Source organism: Giraffa tippelskirchi, chromosome 12, assembly GCF_054371585.1.
Source record: "Giraffa tippelskirchi isolate mGirTip1 chromosome 12, T2T-mGirTip1v1.2.pri, whole genome shotgun sequence".
Lineage (NCBI taxonomy): Eukaryota > Metazoa > Chordata > Mammalia > Artiodactyla > Giraffidae > Giraffa > Giraffa tippelskirchi.
Window position 1 is genome coordinate 35,519,177 of NC_137286.1, and position 16,878 is coordinate 35,536,054.

Below are 16,878 nucleotides of genomic sequence, written 5' to 3' on the forward strand. Positions count from 1 at the left end.
GAGTCTGTGTACTACAGATACTTGATACAGCACAACAGAAGTCGTGTGGCCCCTGTAGTATGTTAGTCACTCAGTCATGCCCGACTCTTGCAACCCCATGGACTGTAGCCTGCCAGGTTCCTCTGTCCATGAGATTCTCCAGGCAAGAATACTGGAGTGGGTTGCCATTTCCTTCTCCAGGGGATCTTCCCAACCCAGGAAAGGAACCCAAATCTCCTGCATTGCAGGCAGATTCTTTACCGACTGAGCTATGAGGGAAGCCCTCCCCTGTAGTATAGGTAAACTCTTTTGTTTACCTTGTGATCCTAGAAAGGAGGACTAATATGCATAGGTTAAAAGTATTTTCATTCCTTTTGTGTGTTTTAAAATTGGAAGAGATAATTAGGTCAAATAGTTTGACTGTAAAATGAGATGACGTAAGATTCTCCTTAATGCAGTAGAAAAGTTGTTGGGAAAGGAAAAATCTGTAATTTTTCTCTTTACCTGAATCTCAAGAATTTAATTATTTTTATTTTAATCATTTAGTTTGGATAAATCAAGTATGAAAAACAGTCTCCTTGTAATGGGGTTCTACAAGAGTTAATATATTTTTTCATTTTAAGCTTCAGAAAAATGTTCTAACATAATTATACTTTCCCTTCTTACTGTGTTTTTAATGCAAACAAAATTATATAGTTTATTTTCTCACTATATAATATAATCTCCAGATAATTCATGCAAACACAATAATAAATTCTTGAAATTGTACAAGACATTAGAAGTTCTCTGGTTTAATTTTCCCATCAATGTCAGTATCACTTTAGTTAATTCAAATGATAAATCTCACCTTCCATTTGTACAGTGGTTATTGTTTCATTACTGTTCTTACATATATGGTCTCATATGATCACAACAGTACTTCTGTGAGGCACAGAGTTGAACAGATCCTGAATCCCATTTTATAGATGTGAAAACTGAATCTAGGAGAGACTAAGGGCTGTCTCCAGTGTCACATGACCAATCATTTGCAGAGCTGGGGCTTTAAGGACCTGTTTTTACCTCCTATTTCAGTGCTCTTTCTGCATCATACTTTTTAAGGTGGTTAAACCCATTATTATGTAGCTAAAATTCAACTTAAATGTTAGTTATCTTCCCATTCATGTTAAGTAAGCATTGATTTTCTTTATTCTTTTTGGTTCTGGTTCTAATATGTTGAAGCACAGGACAAGTCTTTTACTTCTCCTATTAGATATTGTTTTAAGGAATTAAATGCAGCTATCATAATTATCTTTATTCTTCTATAAGTAAAACATTTCTTCAGGGAATGTTCTTATGCAGATAATTGCGACTTTTCAAACTTCTCACCATTTTTCAGTTTCTAGGATAAAATTACTCATTTGTCTTGAATTTGAGTTATAGAGACAATGTTTATAAGGATAAGAAATACTATTTTTAAGTGTGCTCATAGTGCAATAACAGCAAATATCTCTCTTGAGCAATGTCTAATGTACTATTCTAAAAACCTTACATATATTGACTGACTCAATCTTTAAAACCTATGAGTTAGATACTACTACTGTTCTCTTTATAGATGAGGAAGCTGAGATGTAGGCTAAAAAAGTTGCCCAGTTTACATACCTAGCAAGTGACTGGTAGATTATGAACTGTCAGGCTTTATAGTCTGTGTTCTTAATAATTAGTTATGATCTTTAGATCTTTCCTGGTTCTTCACTTTGTAATTCCTAAGCTGTTTACCTGTTTGTACTTCTTGTCAAATGACTGTGTATACTGAAATTAATGATGTGATAATTCATTGCATATAGGAGAAAGAAGTCCGGAAGTGGAAAGAAGGGTTATTAGACCAACGACGTAGGATGATGGAAGAGAAATTACTTCATGCTGAATTCAAACGAGAGGTGCAATTACAAGCAATTGTTAAAAAAGCGCAAGAAGAAGAAGCTAAGGTATGCTTAGGTGTTTTGAACATTGAATTAGTTACTCAAATACTTTTTCAATTGTTAAATGAGAAGTTAATGTTTATCAAGTGTGTATTCGGTACCAGAATAACAGCATTTTTCCAGGCTCATTTGAAACTTATTATGTACAATATTTTATTCTTAAAATAATCCTATGAGATATATATTCTTTTTATAGCTTTATTGAAGTATAATTTACAGACAATAAATAACACATGTGTGAAGCATCAGTTTGATGAGTTTTGACATATGTATTCCTGAAACCATCAGTACAATGAAAATAATAAACAGTTCCTTCACCCTCAAAAGTTTCTTCATACCTCTTTGTAATTCATTCCTTCCTCCAACTCTTTTACCATGCAATTGCTAATCTGCTTTTTGTCACTATGGATGTTAGCATTTTCCAGAATTTTATATGAATGGAATCATAGAGTAGGTACTCTTTCCTCTGGCATCTTTCACTCAGCATAGTTAGTTTGAATTTTATCCATGTTGTTGTGTAGATCATTTCCGTTGCATTGCTGAGAAGTATATCATTGTGTAGAAATACCATAGTTTGTTAATCCAGTAACTTGTTGATGGACATTTGTTTTGATTACAGTTTTTGGCTATTACAGATATAGCTGCTGTGTAAATTCATGTACAAGCCTTTTGCAGATGTGTGCTTTTATTTTCTCCGGTGAATACCCAAGAGTGGATTGGTGGAATCTTATGAGAAGTTTAACTTTTAAAGAAACAGTTTATATACTCTTACCAGTAGTACATGAGTATTCTAGTTAGCCACATTCTCACCAATACTTGATATGGTTACACATTGTAATTATAACCATTTCATATTAGTCTGTATATATAGTTCTTATGTGGTTTTAATTTGCTTTTTGAACATCTTTTTATGTGTGTATTTTTTCTATCTGAAGCTCTTATTTGGTGCAGTGTTTATTCAGATATCTGTTGATTTTTGAAAGTTAGATTGTTTTATTGTTATTCAAACAGGTTTTTTTTTTTTATCTTTTTTGACATATAATTAACAAATGAAATAGATACTTACATGATGATTTGATATACATATACATTGTGGGAGGATTCCTCTCCTTGAGTTAATTAACATATTCATCACCTCACGTATTTATCTTTTGTGTGTGTATGTGAACATTTAAGTTTTCCCATATCATGTTTTAATTATACAATACAGTGTTATCAACTATAGTTACCATATTATACATTAGATGCTCAGGTCTGATTTATTTATAACTGAAAGTTTGTATCCTTTTACCAATCTCTTCCTATTTCTGTCTGTCTCCTTCTGGCCCCTGGCAAATACTTTTCTACTGTCTCTTTCTTTGAGTTTTTTTAAAAATTGAAGTATAGTTGATTTAGAATATTATATTAGTTTCATGTATGCAATATAGTGATTAAGTGTTTTTACAGATGATACTCCATTGTTAGTTATTGTATGATAATGACTGTGATTCCCTATAATAGCAATATATAATTTTTGCTTATCTATTTTATACATGATAATTTGTATGTATTAATTCTGTACCCCCAATTTGCCCCTGCCTTCTCTTTGGTTACCACTAGTTTGTTTTCTGTATCTGTTTTGTGTATATATTCATTTGTATTATTTTTTAGATACCATGTATAAGTGATATACAGTATTTGTCTTTCTTTGTCTGACTTACTTCACTGAACATAATATTCTTTAGGTTCGTCCACGTTACTGTAAAGGTCAGGATTTCATTCTTTTTATGGTTGAGTAATATTCCATTATACACACACATAACCCCCCACGTCTTCTTTATTCATTCATCTGTTAATGAGCCTTTCAGTTTGTTCCATATCTAAATAGAAAATCAGTAAAACAATGATGCTTTTTAATCCTATAGACCCATTGGACTTAATAGATATATATAGGCCATCATATTCAAAAACAGCAGAATACACATTCTCTTCAAGTGCAGATGGAATCTTCTCCAGGATAGATCACATACTAGACCATAAAACAAGTCATAACAAATACGCTGCTGCTGCTAAGTTGAGGATAGAAATTATATCAAGCATTTTTGCTAACCACAGTGGTTAGCAAACTAGAAATCAGCTACAGAAAGAAAAATATGTTTTGATGAGTTTGACTTTTTCTTTTATATTCCAAATATAAGTGATATGATACAGTATTTTTCTTTCTCTATCTGGCTTATTTCACTTCGGTATAGTACCCTCCATGTTTATCCATGTTGTAGCAAATAGCAGGATTTCTTAAAAGATTTTGTGTATTTTAGATATTAACATCTGTGTTTTGCAAATGTTTTCTCTCAGTCTATGGATGACCTTTTCATTTTCTTAAAAATGTCTTTTGAAGCTTTAAAAATTGCAAAGGTCCAATATATTGACTTTTTTTCTACACTTTGTGTTTTTTATGCCCTTTTTAAAAAATCATTATGTAAATTTAAGATCACTAAGATTTTCCCATAAGTTTTCTCTGGACGTTTTAAATTTTATGATGAAGTCTGTTCCATTTTGAGTTAAATTGCATATGTGGTGTAAAGTAAGGTTGAAGTTCATTTTTTTTATATGGATATCTAATGTTCCATTATCATTGTCAAAGAGGCCATCTTTTATATAATGAATTGCCTTAGACACTTGTTGAAAAGCAGTTGGCCATATATGTGTGGGTTTGTTTCTGATTTTCTGTTCTGTTACATTTATCTTTATGCCTATTTTTAGACCAATAACACTTTTTTACTCTACCTTTATAAGTCATGCAATCAGGAAGTATAAATCCTTAAGTTGTATTTTCTTCTAAAAATATTTTTGCTATTTTAGGACAATATTGACTAGTTGTGATGACAGCTGACATCATTGCCATGTTCCCAGTTTTAGGAAGAAAGCATTCAGTCTTTCACCATTAAGTATAATATTAGCTGTGGATCTTTCAGAGACATTCTTTATTAGATTGAGGAACTTCCTTTCTATTCCTAGTTACTAAATTTTTTTACCATGGAGTTTGAATTTGGTTACTTGCTTCTTCTGCATTTTTTGAGATAATATTATGTTTTTATAAGATCTTAAAATGGTGAATTTCAGTACTTGATTTTCAAATACCAAAGTGTGTAGTACTAGGATAAACCTCACATGGTCATGATATAAAAACATTTTTATATTTTGGAGACCTTGGTTTGCTAAATTTTAAGAATTGTTGGATCAGTATTTGTGAGGGGTTTTGATTTTCCTAGTTTGTTGAGTGCTTTTTCATGAAGGATACTGTATTTGTCAAGCACTTTTTCTGCATCTGTTGCAAGAATAATGTGGATTTCTCCTTTGTTCTTTTGCTATTTGGTGTATTACATTATTCATGTAATTTATATATTTTCATGTAATTTTTTAGTTAAGGTGGGAAGGTACATCTGGACCCTCTTACTCCATTATAGCTGGAAGTGGAAGTTCTGAACTATGTATTACTTTTATATTTTAGAGGAGCAATCTGAAAGCAGATTGTTGATGGTCACAGCCAGAATTAAAATCCTGGTGTTTGTGGTTCCAAAGCCTGTGCTTTTACCACTGTTCTTATTATTGGTTTAGTATTCTCATTTTGTGGTCTTTTTTTTCAAATGACTTGTATGAATTTTGATTTGCCTAATTGCTTAATATATTTATTTTCATTATAATCTCATTAAGCCAGAGGTTGGGAAGATTCCCTGGAGGAGGGCATGGCAACCCACTCTAGTATTCTTGCCTGGAGAATCCTATGGACAGAGGAGCCTGGTAGGGTACAGTCCATAGAGTTGCAAAGAGTCAGACATGACTGAAGCAACTTAGCATGCTCAAACCAAAGTGACTCCTGTAAACATAATAACCCAAGCTATAGTTTTAAGTAATTTCTATCAAGATAAATGATCAACTGCTGGTTGTGTTTACGTAAAGATATCAGCTGCCATTTGCAGTTTAAAAAATTCTTAATAATTCCAGTTAACTGAGATGAGTGTATACTAAAATTTTTGCTAATATGAAGTACTTCTTTAAAACCCTACTACCAATATCTGCCCTATTGGTTCTCTTAATTTTCATTGTTTTCTCTTCGATAATCTCTGAAATCCTATTTTGAAATGTATTACATATACAAAGAAAATAAAAATAGACAATCTAGTTTTTTCTTGTTCTCATTCATTTAAATATTTTGTGAATGAATTGTTCTTAGTGTAATTACATGAATATCTTAACAGTTTGTGTGAAACATTACCAGTTTTTTTCATCCCCAGACATTTTAATATATGAAACAAAACCTCCTCCAACCTTTGGTTTTTTCACATGCCAATATTTCCTAGTCTTGCCTGATTATAACAGTCATCTGAGTTGTTACGAAGAGAGATTTCCAAGCTTTGCAGGTTTTTTTCAGTAATGCTAGAGTGACCTCTGAGGAGCTTTATTGTTTGTAGTAAGCCTTCCACATGATTCTTATGATCGGGAAATTTGGTTCCACATATATCAAAGAGTGGCTCCTTCTTCATGTTTGTTTAGTCACATCACTTTCTCCATACACTGCACCAATCATTTTTTGTGGTTCAGTTGCCTTTTTACCTTTCTTGAAATAATATGCTGAAAATGTTGCTTTTTTCTTCCATCTTCAACATTAAAATGGCTCTGTCAAAATTCATAAATTTTGTTTTTTTTCAAATACACATTGATATGACAGCTGTCACAATATAATCTAAAAAAATTGTTTCAAATGAAGTTAAAGACAACGAAGCACTACTAGAGCCATCATATGAAAAAAACCAAATGAACCTTTTGGCCAACCCAATATATTGGAATATTTTCTTTTGACTTTCTTAATATAGATATTATTTTTATATTAGGTCATTTTAACTTGTTCTCCATGTTCAAAAGTTATTACTCATACATAAATTTTCTATTTTTAAAGTTCACAGTAACTGTGATTGTAACAAGCCTTTCCTCCATTAGTGATTTGATTTTTTTACCATCTTTGTTCAGTTTTCATGCTTAATTAACCGAGTTAATTCTATGATCATGTTACCTTTGTCCTAAGTTTCCTTAACTCACTTGTCTTCCTTTATTTTATCATTATATCATTGTATCATCTTTTTTGCACCTTTAAATCCAAGTGCACATTGACTTCTCTTACATTACAAAATTTGCCTAAGAAATCTGCTTTTTCTTTGCTTATGTTTTATTCCAGTAATTTTCAGGAAATGTCTTATTTATTTACTTACTTATGGTTTTATTGAGATATCATTGACTATCAGAATTATATATATTAAGGTATACAACTTGATATTTTGATATACACATATATTTTGATATAATCACTACAATCCAGCTAATTAAAACATCTGTTACTTCTTAGTTACTGTATGTATGTATGTTAAGATTTCAGATCTATCTTCTAAGCAAATTCCAAGTGTATGTTACAGTATTGTTAACTGTTATCACTATGCTGTATGTTATATGGCCAAACATATTCCACTTGTGTAACTAAAACTTTGGACCAATCCAGCATTACAGATTGGATTTTTTAACTCTATTTTTGCACATTCTTTCCTCTGAATTTTATTTTATGTATTTTGTTTGGAGCATTAAGGTCCCATTTCTTTTTCTTTCATCTTGGTCATGCTTAAGATATGACCCTTGATACAGTATGATTAATTTTCTTTGAGTGTACCTGTTTGTCTTATACTTTCAGTCTAGTTTGAGAAATGATTATGTTGTTAATTTACTTATGAAAGTGGCTATATGGCATGGAGATTGGGAAATCTTTTTTATAGCTTCATTCACACTTCCGTGAGTTTGACACTTGCTTTAGTTTGAAACGTATCTAGTGATAGGTTTTATTTCATTTAGCATGGATTCCTGGAGTCTATACTTCTGTCAAAGAGAGCAGCTCCAGTGTTTAATTACCTGTTTCACTCTGCCTTTTTCACAATAGCATGCCATCCTTCTGGCTTTCAAGAATGAGGAGTTTGATCCCAACTGACATTTTTCCAGCTTCTTATCATTAGCTGTACTGTATTCATAAAAACTGTACTCTCTAGCAAAACTTGACTGTTAAGAATCAATATATGTAAAGTTGAGGATGAAGTATATGTAGTTCAGTACTTTGTACCTAATTATAACTCATTTGGTGTATGTGGAAGAAAATTGATTTGTACAGTAACTAAGACAGTATGGTACTGGCACAGAACCAGAAATGTAGATCAATGGAACAGGGTAGAAAGACCAGAGATAAACCCACGCACCTATGGTCACCTAATCTATGGAAGAGGCAAGAATATACAATAGAGAAAAGACAGTCTCTTTAATAAGTGTTGCTGGGAAAACTGGACAGCTACATGTAAAACAATGAAATTAGAATACTCCCTAACACCAAAGTCAAAATGGATTAAACCTAAATGTAAGATTGGACACTATACAACTTTTAGAGGAAAACAGGAAGAACACTCATCTTTTTGACCCACCTCTATGAGTAATGAAAATAAAAATAAACAAAGGGACCCAGTTAAAAGCTTTTGCACAGCAGAGGAAACCATAAACAAGATGAAAAGTCAACTCTCAGAATGGGAGAAGATATTTGCAAACAAAGCAATTGACAAGGAATTAATCTCCAAAATATACAAACAGCTCATGCATCTCGATACCAACAAAAAAGAAAAACAAACAACCCAGTCAAAAAATGGGCATAAGAACTAAATAGACATTTCACCAAAGAAGACAGACAAATGGCCAAAAAGCACATGAAATGATGTTCAGCATCACTAATAATTAGAGAAATTCAGATCAAAACTACAGTGAGGTATCACTTCACATGGATCAGAAATGATCCAATGATCAAAAATGATCACATCTCTAAAAATGCTTCAAATAATGATGGAGGGGGGGTGAAGAAAAAGGAACCATTTTGAACTATTGGTGGGAATGTAAATTGATACAGCTATGATGGAGAACAGTATGCTGCTGCTGCTGCTGCTAAGTCGCTTCAGTCGTGTCCGACTCTGTGCGACCCCATAGACGGCAGCCCACCAGGCTCCCCTGTCCCTGGGATTCTCCAGACAAGAACACTGGAATGGGTTGCCATTGCCTTCTCCAGGAGAACAGTATGGAGGTTCCTTAAAAATCTAAAGGTAGAACTACCCTATGACTCAGTAATACCACTACTGGGCCTATACCCTGAGAAACCATAATTCAGAAGGATACGTGCACCCCAGTGTTCATTGCAGCGCTGTTTACAGTAGTCAGGACACGGAAGGAACCTTAATTTCCATCTACTGATGAATGGATAAAGAAGATGCGATACCTACATTCAATGGAATATTACTCAGCTACAAAAGAGAATGAAATTGGGTCATTTGTGGAAATGTAGTTGGACCTAGAGACCGTCATATAGAGTGAGGTAAGACAAATGCCTTATGATATCACTTGTATGTGGAATCTAAAATACGACACAAAGGAACCTATCTGCAAAACAGAAATAGATTCACAGACATGGAGAATAGACTTGTGGTTGTCAAGGGGAGAGGACACAGGGGAGGATTGGATTGGGAATTTGGGGGGTAGTGGGCTGCCGTCTATGGGGTCGCACAGAGTTGGACACGACTGAAGCGACTTAGCAGCAGCAGCAGCATTAGCCCCATAATAGCTATTAGCCCTATAGTAGATGCAAACTCGGAGAAGACGATGGCACCCCACTCCAGTACTCTTGCCTGGAAAATCCCACGGACGGAGGAGCCTGGTAGGCTGCAGTCCATGGGGTCGCTGAGAGTTGGACACGACTGAGAGACTTCACTTTCCCTTTTCACTTTCATGCCTTGGAGAAGAAAATGGCAACCCACTCCAGTGTTCTTGCCTGGAGAATCCCAGGGACGGGGGAGCCTGGTGGGCTTCCGTCTATGGGGTTGCACAGAGTCGGCCATGACTGAAGCGGCTTAGCAGCAGCAGCAGCAGCAGATGCAAACTATTATATATAGAATGGATGAATAACAAAGTCATATTGTATAACACAGGGAATTAAATTCAATATTTTGTTAAAACCACAATGGAAACAAATATGAAAAAGAATACATATATGTATGTATAACTGAATCACTTTGCTGTATACCAGAAACTAACAACATTGTAAATCACTTGTATTTCAATAAAAAATTTGGATGGCAGGCCTTTATTTACTCTGTTTCACTTCTTACTATGACCTATGGATTTGTTATATACATTGGATTTTTATCCATTTTGGGGATAAATATTGAAATAAAAGTCTGTAAGTCATTCATTTTTTGTTCTATGCCTTATACAACTGGTTAATATTATTAAATAAAGACTGTTAAATTTCTTAACATATGTGTTAAGAATCTGATGTGTCTGATATGCCTTAGAATGAGCCTAATTTGAAACTCACTTTCTGTGTTTTGTTGTTGTTGTTGTTGAAGGTAAATGAAATTGCTTTTATAAATACCCTCGAAGCCCAGAACAAACGCCATGATGTTTTATCAAAATTGAAGGAATATGAGCAGAGGCTTAATGAGTTACAGGAAGAGCGTCAGAGAAGACAGGAAGAGAAGCAAGCACGTGATGAAGCTGTTCAGGTAGAATTTTATTCAGCAGGCATTTGTGAGCGCTGTCCATTTCCTAGGCCCTGGGCATAGAAAAAGAAGTCAGTCCTAGACTCTGTTCCCAAGGGTGTTTGGTTTAGTCCAGCATGGTTTGAAATCAGGAGGTCTGATTGCAAAGGCAGTGTGTACTTCTTCAGATAACGTTATCAGTGTCTTTGTCAGTTTGAATCTCTAGTCTCAACCAGATGAAGAGGTAAATTGCTCTGGACAGATTATTATCTATACTTTCCTAATTAGGTTGGGAAAGAATGTGTTCCTTTTGTCTATTAAAAATGGATTGTGCTTGAACCTGTGTATATAGCCTTAAAGAACTGGGCAATTTTTATGCTTATAACAAGGAGCACCTGTCGTATATTGGGCAGTATCATCAGGTACTTAAACCTCTGTAGCATACCATAAGTCAGCTACCATTTTCATAATGGGAAGAAAGGTTAACACATAAACATAAGTGATGTTTTTTAACTGTTTTAGATCTTCCTCAAGATCAAATATGAACGCAGACACATACTTTACCTATTATGACTAATATTTATTTGTTTATTCATTCAGTGATCATTTATTGAATTATTGCTGTTATCCATATGCTGAGCTTTGCTTGTGTGTGTGTTAGTCACTTAGTTGTGTTCAACTCTTTGCAACCCAGTGGACTGTAGCCCGCCAGGCTCCTCCGTCCATGGGATTTTCTAGGCAAGAATACCGGAGTGGGATGCCATTAGCTTTGCTTAAGGACATGAAAAAAATATGTCTTTGATCACAATGCAGAGACGTATATGTAAATAAATCTTAACCCATTAGGATAAGTGTAACAATAAAAAGCATTTTGGAAGCACAAAGGAGAACGCATTACTGAAATTGAGACATGAGAAAGTCAAGAAAAAGCTTTCTGGAGGAGATGATGCCTTAACCAAGATTTGAGTAATGCTGCTGCTGCTACTGCTAAGTCGCTTCAGTCGTGTCTGACTCTGTGCGACCCCATGGACGGCAGCTCACCAGGCTCTGCCGTCCCTAGGATTCTCCAGGCAAGAATACTGGAGTGGACTGCCATTTCCTTCTCCAGTGCATGAAAGGGAAAAGTGAAAGTGAAGCCGCTCAGTCGTGTCCGACTCTTAGCGACCCCATGGACTACAGCCTACCAGGCTCCTCCGTCCATGGGATTTTCCAGGCAAGAGTACTGGAGTGGGGTGCCATTGCCTTCTCCGTTTGAGTAATGAGATAGTTGCAAATGGTGGAAATAGGCTTCCATGCAGAAGGAGATATGAGCGAGTACAGCATGTAGAGTTATAGACTTGATCATGAAGAGCTTTGTTACTATGTTAAAAATTAGGGATGTTATTAATATTTTATGCTTCTCTATCTCACTGGTAATTATAGAAGATTAAAATATCAATACAGCTTTCAAGTTTATTGGTTACTTCATGCTGTTTTTGTGTACTAGCAAGCAGTCCCATATTCACCCAATCTCTGTTCAGTTTGAGTTCAGGGTCTTATTTTAATCTTGAGTGCCAAGCTAACATGTTTAAAAATACAGGATGTTACTGTTAGGGAAAATTTAGCTTTTCCTATCAAAGGGACAGTAAAAAATTTCATCTTTATCATTTAAAAGTTAAAGTTGTCCATTAGCTAATACTCTTAGATGAGTAAATGAAATGGGATATTTGAATTTTAATTTGGGCCATCTCTTCAGCTTTATTGCTGTTTTTCTTTCTGCAGTGGGACCATTTTATACAAATAATCATTTTGAAAATTATGTGTTACTTTTGAATAACCATTATGCATTAGTAATTCAGAAATAAATGATCTTTGCCTTAATAGTAAGTAATAGAACACAGTATGAAAATGTAATAGAAACCTGTATAGGCTATAGCGGTATCACAGAATAGGGAATAAGTAGCTCTGTTGGTGAGAGGGAAATGTCAGGGAAAGTTCTCTGGAAGAGGTGACTTCTTAGGTGGATTTTGGGGGAAAATATATTAGTAATACTGTATATTTTTGAATAGACTTCTTTGGTTACTTTTTCTACATTTATTTTGCAGATTTGAAAATACAGCAGTTATTTTCTGTTTAAAAATTACTCTTATTTCATAATTTGGAACACTTATTAAGGCTTAAAGCAAAGCAGGTCTTTTCTGAAAGTAGTAAGGGATTTTTTCACAGTCACTAACACATTTTTTGATTACTCAGAATTTTCTTTTTAAAAATGTTGAAATTTCTTATGAATTTAATGTTCAATGGGAAGTTTAAAACCTATATACACAAGTTTAATCTATATACTGATAGTAGAAAATTTATTGGTTTTATATACATATATATATATATAATTTAAAATCTATAGTCATTACTAGATGTGCTAGGCACTGAAGCCAAACATATAAATACAGTAATAGTAAGATACTAACTCCATGAAGAATTCAGAGAGACCCCCATCTGCTTTACTTTTACTCTTGAAAAACTCCCAAAATTAATTGTTAAAGGCAGTTGTGATTCTTGAGTTTTTTGCAAGTGAAATACTAAGTTAATGCTACCATCATATATTCTTAATTTGCCATTTTTGTTCTATAAATTATTGATAGATTAGTTTTAAGCCCAATTTCCTTAGATAGTCTGCCTTGTCCTCTTGCCATAATCCTGTGATATGCAGGCATAAAGGGCAAGGTTACAAAATCCTTTCTTTGGCCACCGTAAACATATCCTTGACTGTGAAGCAAAGTACATGGGGCTATGAGAGGTTTCAGAAGGCTTGAGAGGTAGATGTCTTTCCAGTTCAGTTGCTGTAGGTTTATACTATATATTTGTAAGCTTACAGATTTGTGATGAATATTATTTTAAAACTTACGCTTCATTTGTTTAATAGGTATTTATCAAACTCCTGCTCTGTACAAGATGCTTTTATGGAGTGCAGAGTTTCCTATCTTTAGGAAACATATTTTAGAAATGAATAGTATTTCAGAAAGTAATGACTGTTTAAAGTCTAGTTGGATGCCTTTAACAGTCTGCAGTCTGTCAGATACACTCTCCTGAAGTCAGTGCGATTCCTCTAGTTCCCAGTCCCCTCTCCGAAAAGAAAAAAGAAAGAAAGAAAAGAATTAGGTACCCTTTGGTGGTACTACTTTAAAAAGGTTTTTTTCCCCTGCATACATACAACTTCTTGTAGAGATAAAGTTACCTTTGTGAGTTCAGTTAATTATTAGAAATATTTGCTTCTCTCCTCAGTGTTCTTGAGACAGAAACTGCTTTATCTGCAGTCATTGACTGAACACTTTACTATGTACTAAACACTCTGCGAAGTACTTACCTATATTAATAATTTAAATCTCACGACAAATGGTGTGTCTCTTTAAGGTAAAATGACTTGCTCAAAGTTATCGAAGTAGTAGTTTCTAGAGCCTAGATCAGTGTGTTCTATTTATTATAAAGAGGTGCAGCCAGGGAGATGTTGTGTAAGCTACCTAGAGAATGGGGATGAATTGAAAGAAATACATTAGTATATCTAGTAATATGGTGAAAATTTTGCCTACTCCTAGTAGGCAAAAATATATACAGCAAGTATATCACAGTGTTTTAATGAAGTATCTTCTACCTTAATCATGATTATAATAAATAATTACTGAGAATTGAGTATATGCCAACCCCTGTGGTAAGTGCTTTTCATGTATTATCTCATATGTTCTTTACAGTATCCTTGAAAGTACTATTGTTATTTTTTGTCTTCTGGAAAACTAATTCACATATATTATGTAACTAGACCAGAGTTACCCGACAGTAAATAATGGAATCAGGAAACAAAATTAGAGAATCTAATGCAGTATCCACTCTCTTATCCACTATGCTATATTCTAATGCCTCTTTCTCCTGGCCACAAACGTGTGTGTGTGTGTGTGCGTGTGCGTGTGCGTGTGCGTGTGCGTGTGCGTGTGTGTGTGTGTGTGTGTGTATTTGTTGACTCTTTGCAACCCCATGGACTGTAACCCATCAGGCTTCTCTGTCTATGGGATTATCCCCACAAGAATACTGGAGTGGGTTGTCATTTCCTCCTCCAGGGGATCTTCCCCACCTAGGGATTAAACCCTTATCTCCTGTGGCTCCTACCTTGGCAGGCAGATTCTTTACCACTGAGCCACCTATGAAGCCTGGCTACAAGCTTTCTTCAGTTAAGAAGAAAGCTTAGTTCAGAAATGAATTCTGTTAATTATGCTTTCTTCAGCATATTCTGTTATTTCTACAGCCATCTAAACACAAGGGTTTAGAAGTGATTAAACAAAATATTTACCAGATTCTCACAGAATATGAATAACATAATATCTACTAAAATAACATTTATTCTTTTTTTTATTGATTTATTTTAATTGGAGGATGATTACAATATTGTGATGGTTTTTGCCATACATTGACATGAATCAGCCATGGGTACACACGAGTCCCTGCATCCTGAACCCCCCACCCCATCCCTCTGGGTCGTCTCAGAGCCCTGACTGTGAGTGCTGTGCTTCATGCATCGAACTTACACTGGACCTCTGATTTACATATGGTAATATGCATGTTTCAGTGCTTAAAATAGCATTTATTCTTATAATTATTTGTAGCACTAATAAGTGACATGTGAAGGCCAGATATTATTGATACTTGATTTTTGTTTAAATTCTGAGAAACATAATGACAAGTCAGGTATTTGTCTGCCTTGAATATATAAGTCTGTGGTCCAAGCTATGTCACCTTTAATCATCTTCATCTTACACATAATTCTAACATCTTTTAAAACATTTTTGATACTAGGAACGTAAGAGAGCTCTAGAAGCAGAACGGCAGGCCCGTGTAGAAGAATTGTTAATGAAGAGGAAAGAACAAGAAGCCCGAATTGAACAACAGAGGCAAGAAAAGGAAAAAGCCCGTGAAGATGCAGCCCGGGAAAGAGCTAGGTACTTCATTTGCTATCTCGATTTTCTGTCCTGATGAACATTTTGTAGTGAGTGCATATTCAGATCAAATTTTGAAGCTATTTACTATCATGTAGATTTTTTAGAAATAGTCACATATACAGAAATGTTTTACTGAATTTTGATTTCCAGGAATTAAGACACTCTACTTAAAATGGAAACCTTTTGAACATTTCTGTTGGATGGAAAACTTGATGTTTCAAGATATTTTCAGTTGTAAGAAATAGAATTTGATACTAGCTAACTTAAATATTGGGAGGAAAAGTGACAGGAAGTTAAGAGGACCAGGTTTGGACTTGGTCAGACATCAAAGGCTAGGTCACAGGAGCTACAGCGTGGTCCTTTGGTGGAAGTAGTCCAGTTAGTATGTTGTCTTTCTCATTATGATAAATGACACTTAGCCATTCCTTCTTTTTAAAATCTCTTGTTTAAGATTCAAAGACCAGGACACTCAAAGCGTGTGCTCTGGAACAACCCGGAGGGATGGGGTGGGTAGGGGGTGGGGGGTGGGAGGGAGGTTCAGGATGGGGAGACACGAGCACCCTTGGGTGACTCACGTCAGTGTGACAGAAACCACCACGGTGTTGTGAAGAAGTTATCCTCCAATTAAAATAAGTTAATTTAAAAAAGATCCAAAGACCAAAGACAGAGCATTTAGTTGGCCAAATTAATTTCTGCTTTTTGATCTTATTTATGAAATTTTTTAATATCCCATGTGATAAGATATTCTTCAAAATGTTATGGTTTTCAGTTTGATACACATTTAGGTTTTATATCCTTTTAAGGTAACTTTTAGATATAGTATGAAAAGAAAAATCTAAATTTATTCATTTGCATATGATACACATTTATCATAGCAGCATTTGTTGAAGAGTCTAGCTTTGAACCATTGAACTGCCTTGCTACCTGTTCACGATCAATTAATGACAGATGTGACAATTTATTTCTGGACTCTGTCCTTTTCTTTTGATATCCTTTTCTTTTGATGTCTCTTCTTACTTTAGCACCACACTGTTTTAACTACTGTAACTTTATAGCAAGTTTTGAAAGCAAGTAATACAAGTGCTCCAGTGTTGTTGTCCTCTTTCAAAATTGCTTTCCAAATAATTTTTTAGGGTATGTTCACCATTTTCTTAAAAATAAAAAGCTTCCAAGCTTTTTTTTATAGCAACTGCCTTGAATCTATAGATTGTTGTGGTGAGAATTGCCACCTTTATAATATTGTGTATTATGATATATGAATATGGTGTATGTCTCTGTATCTGCTTTAATTTCTCTCAACAATATTTTATAGTTTTTAGAAAATAGATCTTCTAATTCATTTAATTCATTTCTTAAATTTGGTTCATTTCTTAAATTTATTAAGTGTTCTTTTTG

At 34.4% G+C, this 16,878-nt stretch overlaps 1 protein-coding gene across 30 annotated transcripts in view; it reads left to right on the top strand.

Annotated features, from left to right (window-relative positions):
- Positions 1 to 16,878, top strand: part of SCAPER (S-phase cyclin A associated protein in the ER) — a 407,833-nt gene that overhangs the window by 116,018 nt on the left and 274,937 nt on the right. For all 30 annotated transcript variants that reach the window (XM_081549564.1, XM_081549573.1, XM_081549582.1 and 27 more), the window contains 3 exons: positions 1,803 to 1,943; positions 10,388 to 10,543; positions 15,341 to 15,483. In XM_081549564.1, coding sequence (XP_081405690.1) covers positions 1,803 to 1,943; positions 10,388 to 10,543; positions 15,341 to 15,483 — 440 coding nt within the window. The remainder of the gene's footprint in view (positions 1 to 1,802; positions 1,944 to 10,387; positions 10,544 to 15,340; positions 15,484 to 16,878) is intronic.